Raw genomic sequence first — 15,266 nt, forward strand, 5'->3', positions numbered from 1 at the left:
GACTTAACTCACATCTACAGTTAGAGAGAGACTGTTAACTCACATCTACAGTTAGAGAGAGAGAGAGAGACTGTTAACTCACATCTACAGTTAGAGAGAGAGAGAGAGACTTAACTCACATCTACAGTTAGAGAGAGAGAGAGAGACTTAACTCACATCTACAGTTAGAGAGAGAGAGAGAGACTTAACTCACATCTACAGTTAGAGAGAGAGAGAGACTTAACTCACATCTACAGTTAGAGAGAGAGAGAGACTGTTAACTCACATCTACAGTTAGAGAGAGACTGTTAACTCACATCTACAGTTAGAGAGAGAGAGACTGTTAACTCACATCTACAGTTAGAGAGAGAGAGAGAGACTTAACTCACATCTACAGTTAGAGAGAGAGAGAGACTTAACTCACATCTACAGTTAGAGAGAGAGAGAGACTGTTAACTCACATCTACAGTTAGAGAGAGAGAGAGAGACTTAACTCACATCTACAGTTAGAGAGAGACTGTTAACTCACATCTACAGTTAGAGAGAGAGAGAGAGACTTAACTCACATCTACAGTTAGAGAGAGAGAGAGACTGTTAACTCACATCTACAGTTAGAGAGAGAGAGACTTAACTCACATCTACAGTTAGAGAGAGACTGTTAACTCACATCTACAGTTAGAGAGAGAGAGAGAGAGAGACTTAACTCACATCTACAGTTAGAGAGAGACTGTTAACTCACATCTACAGTTAGAGAGAGAGAGAGACTGTTAACTCACATCTACAGTTAGAGAGAGAGAGAGACTGTTAACTCACATCTACAGTTAGAGAGAGAGAGAGACTTAACTCACATCTACAGTTAGAGAGAGAGAGAGACTTAACTCACATCTACAGTTAGAGAGAGAGACTTAACTCACATCTACAGTTAGAGAGAGAGAGACTGTTAACTCACATCTATAGTTAGAGAGAGAGAGAGAAACTGTTAACTTAAATTTACAGTTACAGAGCAGAGAGAGAGAGAGAGAGACAGAGACTTAACTCGATAGAGTGCGACAAAGGGTTGGTTTGGGATTTTTAAACTGAATCCATGTATTCTACTACTACCAGCAATGCTGTTGATTGATGGGTACTATTTTGGAACCAGTCTGTGCTGACGTTCATACGGACCGAAGCTAATTCGATTTTAATACCATCACTTTGAAGTCAAACTAACATTCAATCCATTACTTTGTAGTGAACTTATTTCTTCCATGGAAATTCAGCGGCTGCGGAGCGATACGCCTGTGATAAGGTCTCAGCCCGGGAGTGTACCTACAACGTAGCTGATGTGCGGAGGGACACAGCAATGCATACTTTGACGGAAAGTAATGAATTGAACGTTTAATTTGACTTCAAAAGTGTTGGTATAAAAAAATCTAAATTAGCTTCCATGGTCTGCCACAGCTTTATTGTTAGTTGCAAGTGTCGTGGAGCTTATTCAGGGGCTTTTTGGGACATTGTGGCTCATGAGGAAAATGCTATCAGGTGAAGGCCCTCCATATGAACGACAGCACAGGCCGGTTCCAAAATAGTGCCCATCGATCGACAACACTGCAGGCAGGTAGAACACAGATATGGTTCCAAAATAACCTCTTAACCAACAGACTTGAACGTCGATAGTCACAAAAGGACAGGGCAGAAAAAGCCTTAGCGCAGACATCTACAGTCAAAGAGTGAGGTAGTTCCTCTAGCTGGAGGGACCGACTGTTAACTCATAAGATACAGCACCAGTCAAAAGTTAAGCAGGCTTAAAATAGAACCATACATTTATTGCGAAACACGTACTGCGGTAGGCAGGTTCTATGTATATACATGTATAGTATATATATATATATATATATACACAGTACCAGTCAAAAGTTTGGACACACCTTGCCAAGAGTGTGCAAAGCTGTCATCAATGCAAAAGGTGGCTACTTTGAAGAATCTAAAATATAAAACATATTCTGGTTTGTTTAACACTTTTTTGTGTTTACTACATAATTCCATATGTGTGTTCCTTCATAGATTTGACGTCTTCAATATTAATCTACAATGTAGAAGACAATAAAAATAAAGAAAAACCATTGAATGAGAAGGTGTGTCCAAACCTTTGACTGGTACTGTATACTTAAGCATTTATAGAGAGATCTAACTTAGACTTAACCACCTATATAGAGATCAGGGGAGGCTGGTGGAGGTAGAAATCGGAGGACGGGCTCATTGTAATGCATGGAACAAAATAAGGAAACACGTATCAGACACGTGAAAATCAGAGGACAGCCGTGTTCCTCATTCCGTTCCATTTCTCATTCCGTTCCATTCCTCATTCCGTTCCATGCATTACAATGAGCCCGTCCTCTGATTTCTACCTCCGCTGGCCTATATAAAGATCTAAGTAAGAACATCTCTTAAAAACCCCTTTCTCTGATAGCCAAGTTTGCCCAAAAAGCTGCTCACCAAAGCTCCCAAAAGCTTCTTTCTTCAAATATTTAGCATTGTATGATTCATATCATATTCTAATAAAAGTACACAAACGCGTCAGAAACACTCAGATGTTGAGCATTTTTAAATAAAAGATCCTGCTGACTCGGGGGGGCAGAAAGAAAGGAATTTCTAAACCAAGCCAAGGTGAAAAGTTTAGAAGTGTAATTTCCTGTTGATGATCAAAGCTGAGAATCACTCGCTCTGATTGGTGGAAAAGGCTACATTAGAGATGGAGGATCTGCATTTCGGACAAACCATAGATTCATTATTATACAGTTATATATACACACGAAAGAAAGGATGGAAGAGATAGACAGACAGACAGAGAGAGGGATTATAGGATTTATGGGTGGGAGAGGGTACAGAGAGATGGATGGATGGATGGACAGAAGGATGGACAGATATATAGATAGACACATGGGCCTGTTTTAACCCCTGGTGGTGTCAGGGTAGGAAAGGCCCTCTTCAGGACATGAGGACGGGATAGGGTGGTGGAATAGGTCAATGGAAGAAGATGGAGGGATGGATAGAGGGAGGGAGGGATGAACGGACAGTGATAATTGGAGAGGGTCGATGGATGAATGGAAAGAGACGGAGAGACAAAGAGCGGGATAGATGGATGGGGGAGAGGGTAGAAGGATGGAAGGAAAGAAAGAGTAATGGAAGAGGGGGTAGATGGATGGGAGGAGAGGAAGAGGAATGGAAGAAAGGATGAAGGGAGAGGGTGGATGCGTGGATGGATGGATGGATGGATAGAGAGAGAGAGAGAGAGAGGGATGGAAGGATTAATGGGTGGGAGAGGGTAGATAAGACAGATGGATGGCCAGAAGGATGGATAGAGAGAGAGACAGATGGACAGATGAACACAGAGAGATGTACATACAGCCAGAGTGGAGCTGTTGCCCATGCGGGTCATGTGTTCAGAGAGGGATCCAGGGCTCTTGTCATCAGGGGTGCTGCTGTTAGCCATGAAGGCCCTCTGCATCACACGCTTGGGGGTCTTAGTAAAGGAGAACGCCCTGGTCACCTGGAGGGAGGGAGACACACGCACACACACACACACACACACGAACACACACATGCACAAACGCGCGCGCACACACACACACACACACATACACGCGCACACACGTTAAACAAGACCCTCAAAAAAAATGAGCTGTATTCATGAGCCTGTATTTAATAGTAAGTAGAGAGGTCCTAGTAATCCTGCAGCTCGGTTACCTTCTTGGAGGTCTTCTTGATAGCCCGCGAGGCTTTACTGAGGGTGCTGTCCATGTCCTTGGTGCTCACCTGGACCGAGTCCGGCTCTGTGTACTGGATCAAGTCCTCCTGGTTCGGAAAATAGAAAACAGGTCATGAATAAATAAACAAATAACAACAACAACAACAATATATAATATATATAGCAGGCTTGAGGATTCTGCTTGGCTGCCAAAATGCGAAAGAGTGAGGAGCCGCTGTCCGGCTTCACAAGTAGGTCTTCCTCGTTGGTATTCTGTGAGGGAGAGAGGCTGTGAATACGTTAAGAGAGCAGATACTGGCTGGTGCAGAGGTGAACATCACCACCTGGTGGTGGTCTGGAACTACACAGCTGGAAACAGCCACACTTCATTTGGAAAGTGCCCCTTACACGGTCTCCAACCAGGGGAGGCTGGTGGAGGTAGGAAATCGGAGGACGGGCTCGTTGTAATGTATGGAATGGAATGAGGCATGTTGAGAGTATTCCTCATTCCATGCTATGCATTACAATGAGCCTGTCCTCCGATTTCTACCTCCACCAGCCTCCCCTGTGGTGTACAGACACTCACAAAATGAAAAGCGATCAACAGCAACTAAGTTGACATGCCAGGCTTACTGCCGATTAAGGGTTAGCGGTTAGCTGGTTGAACAGTTTGTTACTGGTTAGTAACTGGTTTAACTAGTTAGCTGAACATCTATAGACCATCTATACGAGCCAAACCACAAAGTGTTGACGCTTGGATATATGTAAGCAGCCCAAGGGAGGCTGGTGGTGGTAGAAATCGGAGGACGGGCTCATCATAATGCATGGAATGGACACGTGTGTCTGATACCATTCCTCATTCCGTTCCTTGCAACACAATGAGCCCCGTCCTCCAATTCCTACCTCCACTAGCCTCCCCTGGTGTGCAGCCCTTCAGCTCACTCCGCCAGCTGGCCAATCGTGTTCCACTGCCTCAGCAGAGAGCTGAGGAGGACAGATAACCTCTCTCCTCTTGTCTGAGGAGGAGAGTTCAACAACAATCCCACTGCTAATGACATCAGTCCGTCTCCCAGATTAGCCAGCGCCGCGGACGTGCTAACAGGATTAACACGGCCGGTCTACTCCACCTTTATATGTTAACCTAATAAAAAGCACACCTACAGAATTAGATTAACACACTTTGTCCTCCTCAAACCCACTGGACATGTAGTTCGGTGTGGTGTGTATATGTGCACATGTCACATTCCTACAATTGATGAGAATTTATTGTATGGCTAAATAAAAGAGTCTTCTTATTTTATATACGTGTGTGTGTATATATATATATATATATATATATATATATATATATATATATATATACACACACACACACACACACACACACACACAACACACGTATATACACACATATACACATACATACACACAACTTTATTAGGTTCACCTGTTCAACTGCTCGTTAACGCAAATCTAATCAGCCAATCACATGGCAGCAACTCAATGCATTTAGGCATGTAGACATGGTCAAGACGACCTGCTGAAGTTCAAACCGAGCGTCAGAATGGGGAAGAAAGGTGATTTAAGTGACTTTGAACGTGGCATGGTTGTTGGTGCCAGACGGGCTGGTCTGAGTATTTCAGAAACTGCTGATCTACTGGGATTTTCACACACAACCATCTCTAGGGTTTACAGAGAATGGTCCGAAAAAGAGAAAATATCCAGTGAGCGGCAGTTCTCTGGGCGAAAATGCCTTGTTGATGCCAGACTGGTTCGAGATGATAGAAAGGCAAGAGTAACTCAAATAACCGCTTGTTACAACCAAGGTATGCAGAAGACCATCTCTGACACAACACGTCAAACATTGAAGCAGATGGGCTACAGCAGCAGAAGACCACACCGGGTGCCACTCCTGTCAGCTAAGAACAGGAAACTGAGGCTACAATTCGCACAGGCTCACCAAAATTGGACAATAGAAGATTGGAAAAAAGCCTGGTCTGATGAGTCTCGATTTCTGCTGCGACATTCAGATGGTAGGGTCAAAATTTGGCATAAACAACATGAAAGCATGGATCCATCCTGCCTTGTATCAACGGTTCAGGCTGGTGGTGGTGGTGTAATGGTGTGGGGTATATTTTCTTGGCACACCAATTGAGCATTGTTTAAATGCCACAGCCTATCTGAGTATTGTTGCTGACCATGTCCATCCCTTTATGACCACAGTGTACCCATCTTCTGATGGCTACTTCCAGCAGGATAACGCACCATGTCACAAAGCTCAAATCACCTCAAACTGGTTTCTTGAACATGACAATGAGTTCACTGTACTCCAATGGCCTCCACAGTCACCAGATCTCAATCCAATAGAGCACCTTTGGGATGTGGTGGAACGGGAGATTCGCATCATGGATGTGCAGCTGACAAATCTGCAGCAATGATGCTATCATGTCAATATGGACCAAAATCTCTGAGGAATGTTTCCAGCACCTTGATGAATCTATGCCACAAAGAATTAAGGCAGTTCTGAAGGCAAAAGGGGGTCCAACCCGGTACTAGCAAGGTGTACCTAATAAAGTGGCTGTTAAGTGTATATATATAAATGTGTGTATGTGGTGTGGTGTGTATATATGTGGTGTGGTGTGTATATATGTGTGTGGTGTGGTGTGGTGTGTGTGTGTGGTGTGGTGTGGTGTGTATATGTGTGTGGTGTGTGATGTGGTGTGTATATGTGTGGGGTGTGTGTGTGGTGTGGTGTGTATATGTGTGGTGTGTATATATGTGTGGGGTGTGGTGTGTGTGTGTGTATATAAGTGTGTGGTGTGTGTGTGGTGTGTATGTATGTGTGTGGTGTGTATATATGTGTGTGGTGTGTGTATATGTGTGGTGTGGTGTGTATGTATATAAGTGTGTGGTGTGTGTGTGTGTGTGTGGTGTGGTGTGGTGTGTATATAAGTGTGTGGTGTGGTGTGGTGTGTGTGTGTGTGTACCAGTGACAGATGATGTCTTCCACTCCACAGTGAGGCTGTCTGAGTGACTGTCTCGGCTGATTTCCCCTCCCCTGAGTCTCCACTCAAAGCAAGGTTCTTAGAAGAATTGAAATATCAATATGATCTTTGTTGGGCCACGGGTGGACTTGCTTTAGTCTACAGTAGGGTGGAGGCCCACTTGCAGCCTACAGTAGGGTGGAGGACCACTTGCTTTAGCCTCCAGTAGGGTGGAGGCCCACTTGCTTTAGTCTACAGTAGGGTGGAGGCCCACTTGCTTTAGCCTACAGTAGGGTGGAGGCCCACTTGCTTTAGCCTCCAGTAGGGTGGAGGCCCACTTGCTTTAGCCTCCAGTAGGGTGGAGGCCCACTTGTAGCCTCCAGTAGGGTGGAGGCCCACTTGTAGCCTCCAGTAGGGTGGAGGCCCACTTGCTTTAGCCTCCAGTAGGGTGGAGGCCCACTTGTAGCCTCCAGTAGGGTGGAGGCCCACTTGTAGCCTCCAGTAGGGTGGAGGCCCACTTGTAGCCTCCAGTAGGGTGGAGGCCCACTTGCTTTAGTCTACAGTAGGGTGGAGGCCCACTTGTAGCCTCCAGTAGGGTGGAGGCCCACTTGCTTTAGTCTACAGTAGGGTGGAGGCCCACTTGTAGCCTCCAGTAGGGTGGAGGCCCACTTGCTTTAGCCTCCAGTAGGGTGGAGGCCCACTTGCTTTAGCCTCCAGTAGGGTGGAGGCCCACTTGCTTTAGCCTCCAGTAGGGTGGAGGCCCACTTGCTTTAGCCTCCAGTAGGGTGGAGGCCCACTTGCTTTAGCCTCCAGTAGGGTGGAGGCCCACTTGCTTTAGCCTCCAGTAGGGTGGAGGCCCACTTGCTTTAGCCTCCAGTAGGGTGGAGGCCCACTTGCTTTAGTCTACAGTAGGGTGGAGGCCCACTTGTAGCCTCCAGTAGGGTGGAGGCCCACTTGCTTTAGTCTACAGTAGGGTGGAGGCCCACTTGTAGCCTCCAGTAGGGTGGAGGACCACTTGTAGCCTCCAGTAGGGTGGAGGACCACTTGTAGCCTCCAGTAGGGTGGAGGACCACTTGCTTTAGCCTACAGTAGGGTGGAGGCCCACTTGTAGCCTCCAGTAGGGTGGAGGACCACTTGTAGCCTCCAGTAGGGTGGAGGACCACTTATAGCCTCCAGTAGGGTGGAGGACCACTTGCTTTAGCCTACAGTAGGGTGGAGGCCCACTTGTAGCCTCCAGTAGGGTGGAGGACCACTTGTAGCCTCCAGTAGGGTGGAGGACCACTTGCTTTAGCCTAGCCAGTGCGCTGTCTCCATCTGCTTTACATAGCTTTGAAAGAGCGGGCCAATAAGGTATTCAGAATCATACACAAGGAATACAGTGTCCTCTATACTACTGGTTCCCTGAAATACGTAATTTCTAAATGCTGAAACCAATCTGAAAAGAAAACATTGAAGCTGAGAATCTCTACTTTTACCTCACAGTAATTGTTTGATTTCAAATCCAAACTGCTAAAAAGGCGAAATGCTTCCCCTTTCCAACACTTATGGAAGGCACTGTCGGCCGTCATTAGAGAAGCAGCCTCTACAACAGCACACCTCCCTGAGTGCCCCCCCCCCCACACCACATCCACCCCCCCCCCCACCCCCACACCACATCCACCCCCTAACCCACATCCACCCCCTAACCCACATCCACCACCCCCACCCATCTCACCGAGTCGGTCTTGCAGATGGTGTTTGCGACATGTCGGCAGAGCATCTTGAGCCAGGAGGACTTCTGCGTGTCCTCGCCCATCAGCTGGAAGCTGAACAACAGGTTCTCCTGCTCCGTGGGGGGGCGGACCACCAGGGCGAAGGCATTCTGACACTCTGGAGGGGGGAGAGACATGGTTGGAGGAAGAGAGAGAGGGAGGGGGAGGAGGGAGAGAGAGGGAGGGAAAGAGGGAGGGGGAGGAGGAGGGAGAGAGGGGTGGAGAGAGAAAAAAATAGAGAGTCAACTCATTGCCCCATTTATCAAACATTCTATATCCCAGCCCAACTCATCCAGTCACCTCAACCCCCCCCTCCCCGTCGGGTTCACAGAAGGACAGTTCTGTCCCGTTCTCACAAACTCTGCTCATAGCGACAGAACAATATTGATTCTGAAATTAAACCTTCGCTGTTCTATAACAAGACCAAAAGTGCTGCGGTGTGTCAGCTCGATGGAGGGAGGAGAATGTGAGTGTGTGAGAGAGAGAGAGAGAGAGAGAGAGAAAGAGAGAGAGGGGAGAGAGAGACAGAGAGAGAGAGAGAGAGACACTTGTTAATGGTGTGTGCTGCTGCCATTCAAACACTGCTACTGTAGATGTTATCCTGTGGGCTTATGAGGGAGGCCAACCGTGCATGGAACCCGAATAAATTCAAGTTCAACTGACTGGAACCAGCGCTTTGTTCTGCCTCAATTCGGAATGTTGCATTTATTGAACGAAAGCCTTTATTTTATAGGCCCCTAATTACTAAGGACCAACTACATTGTAACAACGTGGGTGTCTGCGTCTGTGTGTGTGCCTGCGTGGTGTGTGTGTGTGTGTGTGTGTGTGTGTGTGCCTGTGTGGTGTGTGTGTGTGTTCTCACCCTCTGTGTCCTGAAGGTCCAGTACCCTCCTGATCTGAGACAGGGGCATCAGGGTGATGTGTTTGAGCATGGCTGCAGGCCTCGTTTGGCCCAGCGGACTCCTGAACGTACTGATCACCTTGTGACGCTTCCTGGCAATCTGAGAACACACACACAGTTCCAGTCAGTCAGAGACACACACACACACAGTTCCAGTCAGTCAGAGACACACAGTTCCAGTCAGTCAGAGACACACACACACACACACACACACACACAGTTCCATAGTCAATCAGAGACACACACAGTTCCAGTCAGTCAGAGACACACACACACACACACAGTTCCATAGTCAGTCAGAGACAGACAGACACACACACACACACACACAGTTCCATAGTCAATCAGAGACACACACACACACACACAGGTCCATAGTCAATCAGAGACACACACACACAGTTCCATAGTCAGTCAGAGACACACACACACACAGTTCCATAGTCAGAGACACACACACAGTGAGAGAGAAAGAGAGAGAGAGAGAGAGTTGCCTTGGGGAAAAGTATTTACATCCCAACTTCTAGCACCGTAACGTGTGTGTGTGCGCGCAAGGTGGTGTTATCAGTCACACGGTGACAAATCAATAACGCTTTCATAAAGGTAACGATCCCCCTCATTAGCAGGCCAGTTAGTTGGCCAGTGTGAAGTGATGGGTGGGTGTGGTGGGGGGCTGATAGAACAGGAGGGAGGGAGGGAGGGGGGTATATAAAACGCAGAGTAGTTAATCAATGAATAATTGAGGAGTGTAGACTAAGTCCTACACACACACACACACACACCCCCCCCCCCCATTACCGCGCCACTCTGCCGTTCCACAGTCAGGCGGCTGCCACTAAGCCGCCATTACGGCTCGAGCCCGGCTCTGATTGCTAACCCCGGTCCTAATGCAACAACTCTGCTAATTAGACCACAGATAAGGAGCTGTGTCAGCAACGATAGATTGCACACCCATAAATTATTCACCCCCCACCCTCTCCTGTTCTCAGCCGTCATCAGCCCCCCCCCCCCCCCCCCTCATCCCATCACAACTGCTGCTGCTACTTGCGACTGAATTTGCACTTTTTAGCATTTCATGAGATTTCAGTTTCGGCGAGAGAGAGAGAGGGGAGGGGGGTGAGAGAGAGAGAGGGGTGAGAGAGGGGACAGGGAGAGAGAGAGAGAGGCCTGAAAGGGGAGGAGTTGGTCAAATGTTCTCAATCTTGAATCAAAGATGGTGTCAGCTTGAAGAAGTGGATCTCCGGAAAGTTCTACAATGCTGTTACGACCTTTCAACCCTACACCCACTTGCGTAGATCAGAAAATGATCGGATGGGTCAAAACAATGTGGCAGTAGTTGCCTGAACATACTGCATAAACCAATACAATCCTCGCAGATCTGCATGTTACATTTAACATTTATGGCATTTAGCAGACGCCTTTATCCAAAGCAACTTACAACAAATACATTTGTTTCAGTAAGTGAATCATCTATCCATCAGTCATCATAAGATAAAGTAATCAATGCTCAGACCAGGGGCCATAGGCAGTCACAACATGCGTGTAGAGGGTCAGGGCTAGGGGTCGGTTAGTGGACTAGTAGACTAGCTGGTGGTTGAGAGTCGTTACCTCCAGACAGTCGTTGAAGAGGAAGAGGGTGACGTGCTCGCCACGGTCACATGGCTTGTCTCCCAGGGCGATGGTCTCCACTCTGTGGACGAGGCTGCGATGGGAGGAGAGGAGGTTTGCCTGCAGACGGAGAGAGAGAGAGAGAGAGAGAAATACAACATTAACTCCCTAATAAACCCATAGTCCCTGGTTTCTATTCCCTGGACACGTCTGAACAGGATTAGATAGGTATGTTCAAACTGATCCAAACCTCAACACAAAATGCACAGCGGACTGATTTGGGATTCAGAGAGACACAAACACAAACCCAGCATTAGGAATGAATAAAACAGGAGCATCAGAGGACGGGGCTGATCATGGCTGATCCAGAGGAACAGCAGAGGACAGGGCTGATCCAGAGGGCTCCTTCACAGAGCAACACTCTGTCTCAACGTCTCCAACTCTACAGATTGGTATTCCACTGCGGCTCGGCTGATACAGGAATCTCAATTTTCTCTCACACTAATCCTCCAAACACACCGTCACCCCATCAATGAGCATGTTTATTCATTTACATCCTGGGCTTATCCCAGTCAAGATAAATAGAAACACACACACAGGTTGTACTAATCCACCCTCTCTAGTACCATCTCATCTACACTATAATCACTTCACATGCATGGCTCTCCAGAGCACAGGGGAAAATAAACAGTTTGCTTTTCATCACATTCTGTCCGGCCATTGAAATGGAGCTCGTTTAAAACAGACACAGACACCCACAGACACACAAGTGCAATAAGCCATGCATTCCTAGATATGAATGTACAGCCAGGGGTGGGTGTAGCAGACTCACAGGACAGCCGTCGACCTCGTAGACCACGTCAAATATCTGCTTCTGTCCCTCGGTCTTCCTCTTGTCTTCATTGATGTGACTGCAGGAGAGATGAGACGGCGTTTTATGGCTGGTGCTACGACGTTATTTAACCTTTATTTTAGCAGGGAGTCCCATTGAGACCAAGGTCTTTTTTTTAACAAGGGAGACCTGCACACACAATATTAAAATCATACAATCATGGCATCCAAATTTTATGCAATACTGATTGAAGGTTTTGACTTAATTCAGTGCTTTAAATGTGAACATTTATTAAAAAAAAATAAAAAAAAATAAAAAAAGGGCTGTGAACGCAGAACTTCCTCTTAAAGGGAGCCAATTTAAACATCACATTCATTATCTCCAGCACAATATTAGTGTCTGTTTATCTGAAAACAGCGATTTTCTATGTTCTGTAGTCAAAAAGATAAGAGGAAAAGGAAATTACCCCTCATGTCATTGGGGGTAAATAAATAAATAAATAAATAAATGAGACACAACAGGAAAAAATAGAAAAGAAAGACGACCGACTCACGTCATGACCTCCTTGAGAGACTCGATGGCCTTCTCCAGGGTGACCTTGTCAGGGTTGTCCTCTGACGTGTGCTTCTTTATGTCTGCAACAGGAGAGACACGGGGTCAAACCACACCGACTGGGGTTGAGTCCTTAACGGGTATTTACATTATGAAGACTGGGGTTGAGTCCTTAACGGGTATTTACATTATGAAGACTGGGGTTGAGTCCTTAACGGGTATTTACATTATGAAGACTGGGGTTGAGTCCTTAACGGGTATTTACATTATAAAGAATGCAGCTCAGAACGTCGCGTGAGGTCAGGGGAGGCTGGTGGAGGGAGAAACCGAGGGGGCGGGCTCAACGTAATGCATGGATGTTTGATATCATTAACATGTAGCCTACATCATATATAATAATATTATTATTAAATAATTATAATATATATATATATATATACACATTATCAGATAGCCTGTTGGAGGAAAGAGAGTTCAAACCATGCTGGTCTGTATATAGTACTTATAAATAACGTATCCCAAATGCAGCGTCTGCATTGTGTAACGTGAGAGTGCATGGTGTGTACCAGGTGCATGGAGTGTGGACCAGTGGAGGCCCAAGGCGGCCTGAGGCTGTAATCACTGCCAAGGGTGCTTCAACAAAGCACTGAGTAAAGGGTCTGGACACTTATGTAAATGTGATTGTTTTTTTTGTTTTTTTTTAATAAATTAGCAAACATTTCTAAAAACCTGTTTTCGCTTTGTCGTTACGGGGCATTGTGTGTAGATTGATGAGGGAAAAAAATGAATTGAATCCATTTTAGAATAAGGCATAACAACATAACAAAATGTGGGAAGAGTGAAGGGATCTGAGTACTTGCCGAATGCACTGTATGTATGTGTGTTTGTGTGTATAGATATGTGTGTTTGTGTGTATAGATATGTGTGTATAGATATGTGTGTTTGTGTGTATAGATATGTGTGTATAGATATGTGTGTTTGTGTGTATAGATATATGTGTGTGTATAGATATATATATATATATATATATATATATATATATATATATATATATATATATATATATATATATACACACACACGTGTGTGTGTGTGTGTGAGTACCATTGAGAAGGAGGGCAACACTTGGCAGTCTCTGTACAGGGCGAATCAGCAGCTCCACCAGTGTCTGCCGCCCACACTCTGGCTTGGACTGATTGATCTACAGGCAAAAGCAGACGCACAAAGCTGCTGGAGCAGAGCAGACTTGACAGACATGTCGCAATCCGACAGGACAACGCAACGATCACACACTCAACACCCACAAATAGACATCTCTCTCTGCTCCACATTTCTCCAAAACACCTGCTTATATAAAGACTAAAGGATTTAACCTGCAAGAAAAAAACTTGGAACATTTCTAAAATGGCACTCGATCAAGGTGTTCACAAACACAACTTCTCTTGAAAAAGTGCACGCAGGCAGGCAGGCAGGCAGACAGAGACAGACAGACAGACAGAGCTACATACCTTCAGGAAAGCGTGGAACCTAGGTTTCTGCTTCTCACACTTCACCAAGGTCTCCTTACTGAGCTCAAAGAAGTTGACGAATGGAGGATAGGCCTTGACCAAATCCTTAGACTAGTGTTGAGAGAAGGAAAACAGTCAGGGCACAGAGAGTAGAAACTAGCTTACCTTAGATACCACTCCTCATTCCATTCCATTCATTACAATGAGCCCGTCCTGCGATTCCTACCTCCGCCATCCTCCTCGATAGAACATCTATTCTTTAAAAACACCAATATCAGCTCTAGTCTGACTTCCTTGCTGCGAGACACTAATGTGAGTTAGTATGGTGTCCCTCGAGTGATAAAACGGCCCTTTCTTAATTGGACAGCAGGGTTCTCCCCAAAGAATGTAAGAGTGGCGCTGCGCCACGCTGTGAACTCAGCGTCACTATGTAAACATTACATAGTTTAATTTCCCTATGTACTTGGTAATGCTGCATTTTTTGCACATTTTGACGTGAATCGGGTTTTGATAATCCAATCCAGCGCCACGCTACAAAATCCTGGGGAGAACCCTGGGATAGGCCTTGACCAGGTACTTAGACTGGTGCACAGACAGGAGGGGAACTGTCAGGGCAGAGAACAGAAGCTAGCTTCATGGCCATAGTACTAAAGAAGGTGACGAACGAGGTGTAAGCCTTCACCAGATCCTTAGACTGGTGGGGACAGGAAGGGAACTGTCAGGACAGGTGATGCACTGCACCCCCAAACTGAGGGGGCCATCAATGTCAATGTAAGATTTATGAAAACTGCCAAAACGATTAATCCTGCTACAGCTTGCAACCAAAGTTAAACAGTCAAGCTAAAGCTATGTCAAGTTTTCTGAATAAGGAAAAATAAGTTTTCAGAATAAGGAAATTGAAATGTGGGCAATCAGAGTTGAGAGTTAATTCTACTCACGTATTTCAGGATGATGTCTCCAACGCTCTTGTCTTCGGACCAGTCCATAACCAGCTCCTCAAGATCCGCCTGTCAATCATTACATATTCCTTCTAGTGTTGCACGATGTACCGGTTCTACAGAAGTATCACGCTGCCCTGCTTTGAAAACGGTTCTAAGAACACTTAGAACAGCTTTTTTTTTTTTTTTTTTGGTTTCTTTTTATCATAAATGCCTGCCGCAGTATTTACTTTGAGACGTGCAGAATATTATTAACGAAGTGTAATTAACCTCACATGCGGCGTTGACAAGGAGGGAAGAGAAGGATGGAAGCCGCAAGTGTCGATGCTGGCCGTCCCCAGCTTGTTGATAAAAAGGTTGATAGAATGGATGCCAGAAGTGAAATCTGGCATTACTTTGCTTATAGAGCCAATGATGACGGGGAGCCGACCGAAATCACAAAGCCTGTTTGTAAAAGATGTTCCAAGGCCATGCAGTCAAAGGGAG

At 45.9% G+C, this 15,266-nt stretch overlaps 1 protein-coding gene across 1 annotated transcript in view; it reads right to left on the reverse strand.

Annotated features, from left to right (window-relative positions):
* Window positions 1-15,266, reverse strand: part of ect2 (epithelial cell transforming 2) — a 39,659-nt gene that overhangs the window by 7,350 nt on the left and 17,043 nt on the right. The window contains exons 14-23 of the mRNA XM_083694904.1: window positions 14,781-14,849; window positions 13,843-13,953; window positions 13,439-13,535; window positions 12,336-12,417; window positions 11,783-11,861; window positions 10,951-11,070; window positions 9,304-9,442; window positions 8,405-8,559; window positions 3,706-3,813; window positions 3,365-3,508 (exon numbers count right to left, since the gene is read on the reverse strand). Coding sequence (XP_083551030.1) covers window positions 3,365-3,508; window positions 3,706-3,813; window positions 8,405-8,559; window positions 9,304-9,442; window positions 10,951-11,070; window positions 11,783-11,861; window positions 12,336-12,417; window positions 13,439-13,535; window positions 13,843-13,953; window positions 14,781-14,849 — 1,104 coding nt within the window. The remainder of the gene's footprint in view (window positions 1-3,364; window positions 3,509-3,705; window positions 3,814-8,404; window positions 8,560-9,303; window positions 9,443-10,950; window positions 11,071-11,782; window positions 11,862-12,335; window positions 12,418-13,438; window positions 13,536-13,842; window positions 13,954-14,780; window positions 14,850-15,266) is intronic.

The sequence above is a fragment of the Argentina silus genome (genome assembly GCF_951799395.1).
Source record: "Argentina silus genome assembly, chromosome: X".
NCBI classification, from domain to species: domain Eukaryota; kingdom Metazoa; phylum Chordata; class Actinopteri; order Argentiniformes; family Argentinidae; genus Argentina; species Argentina silus.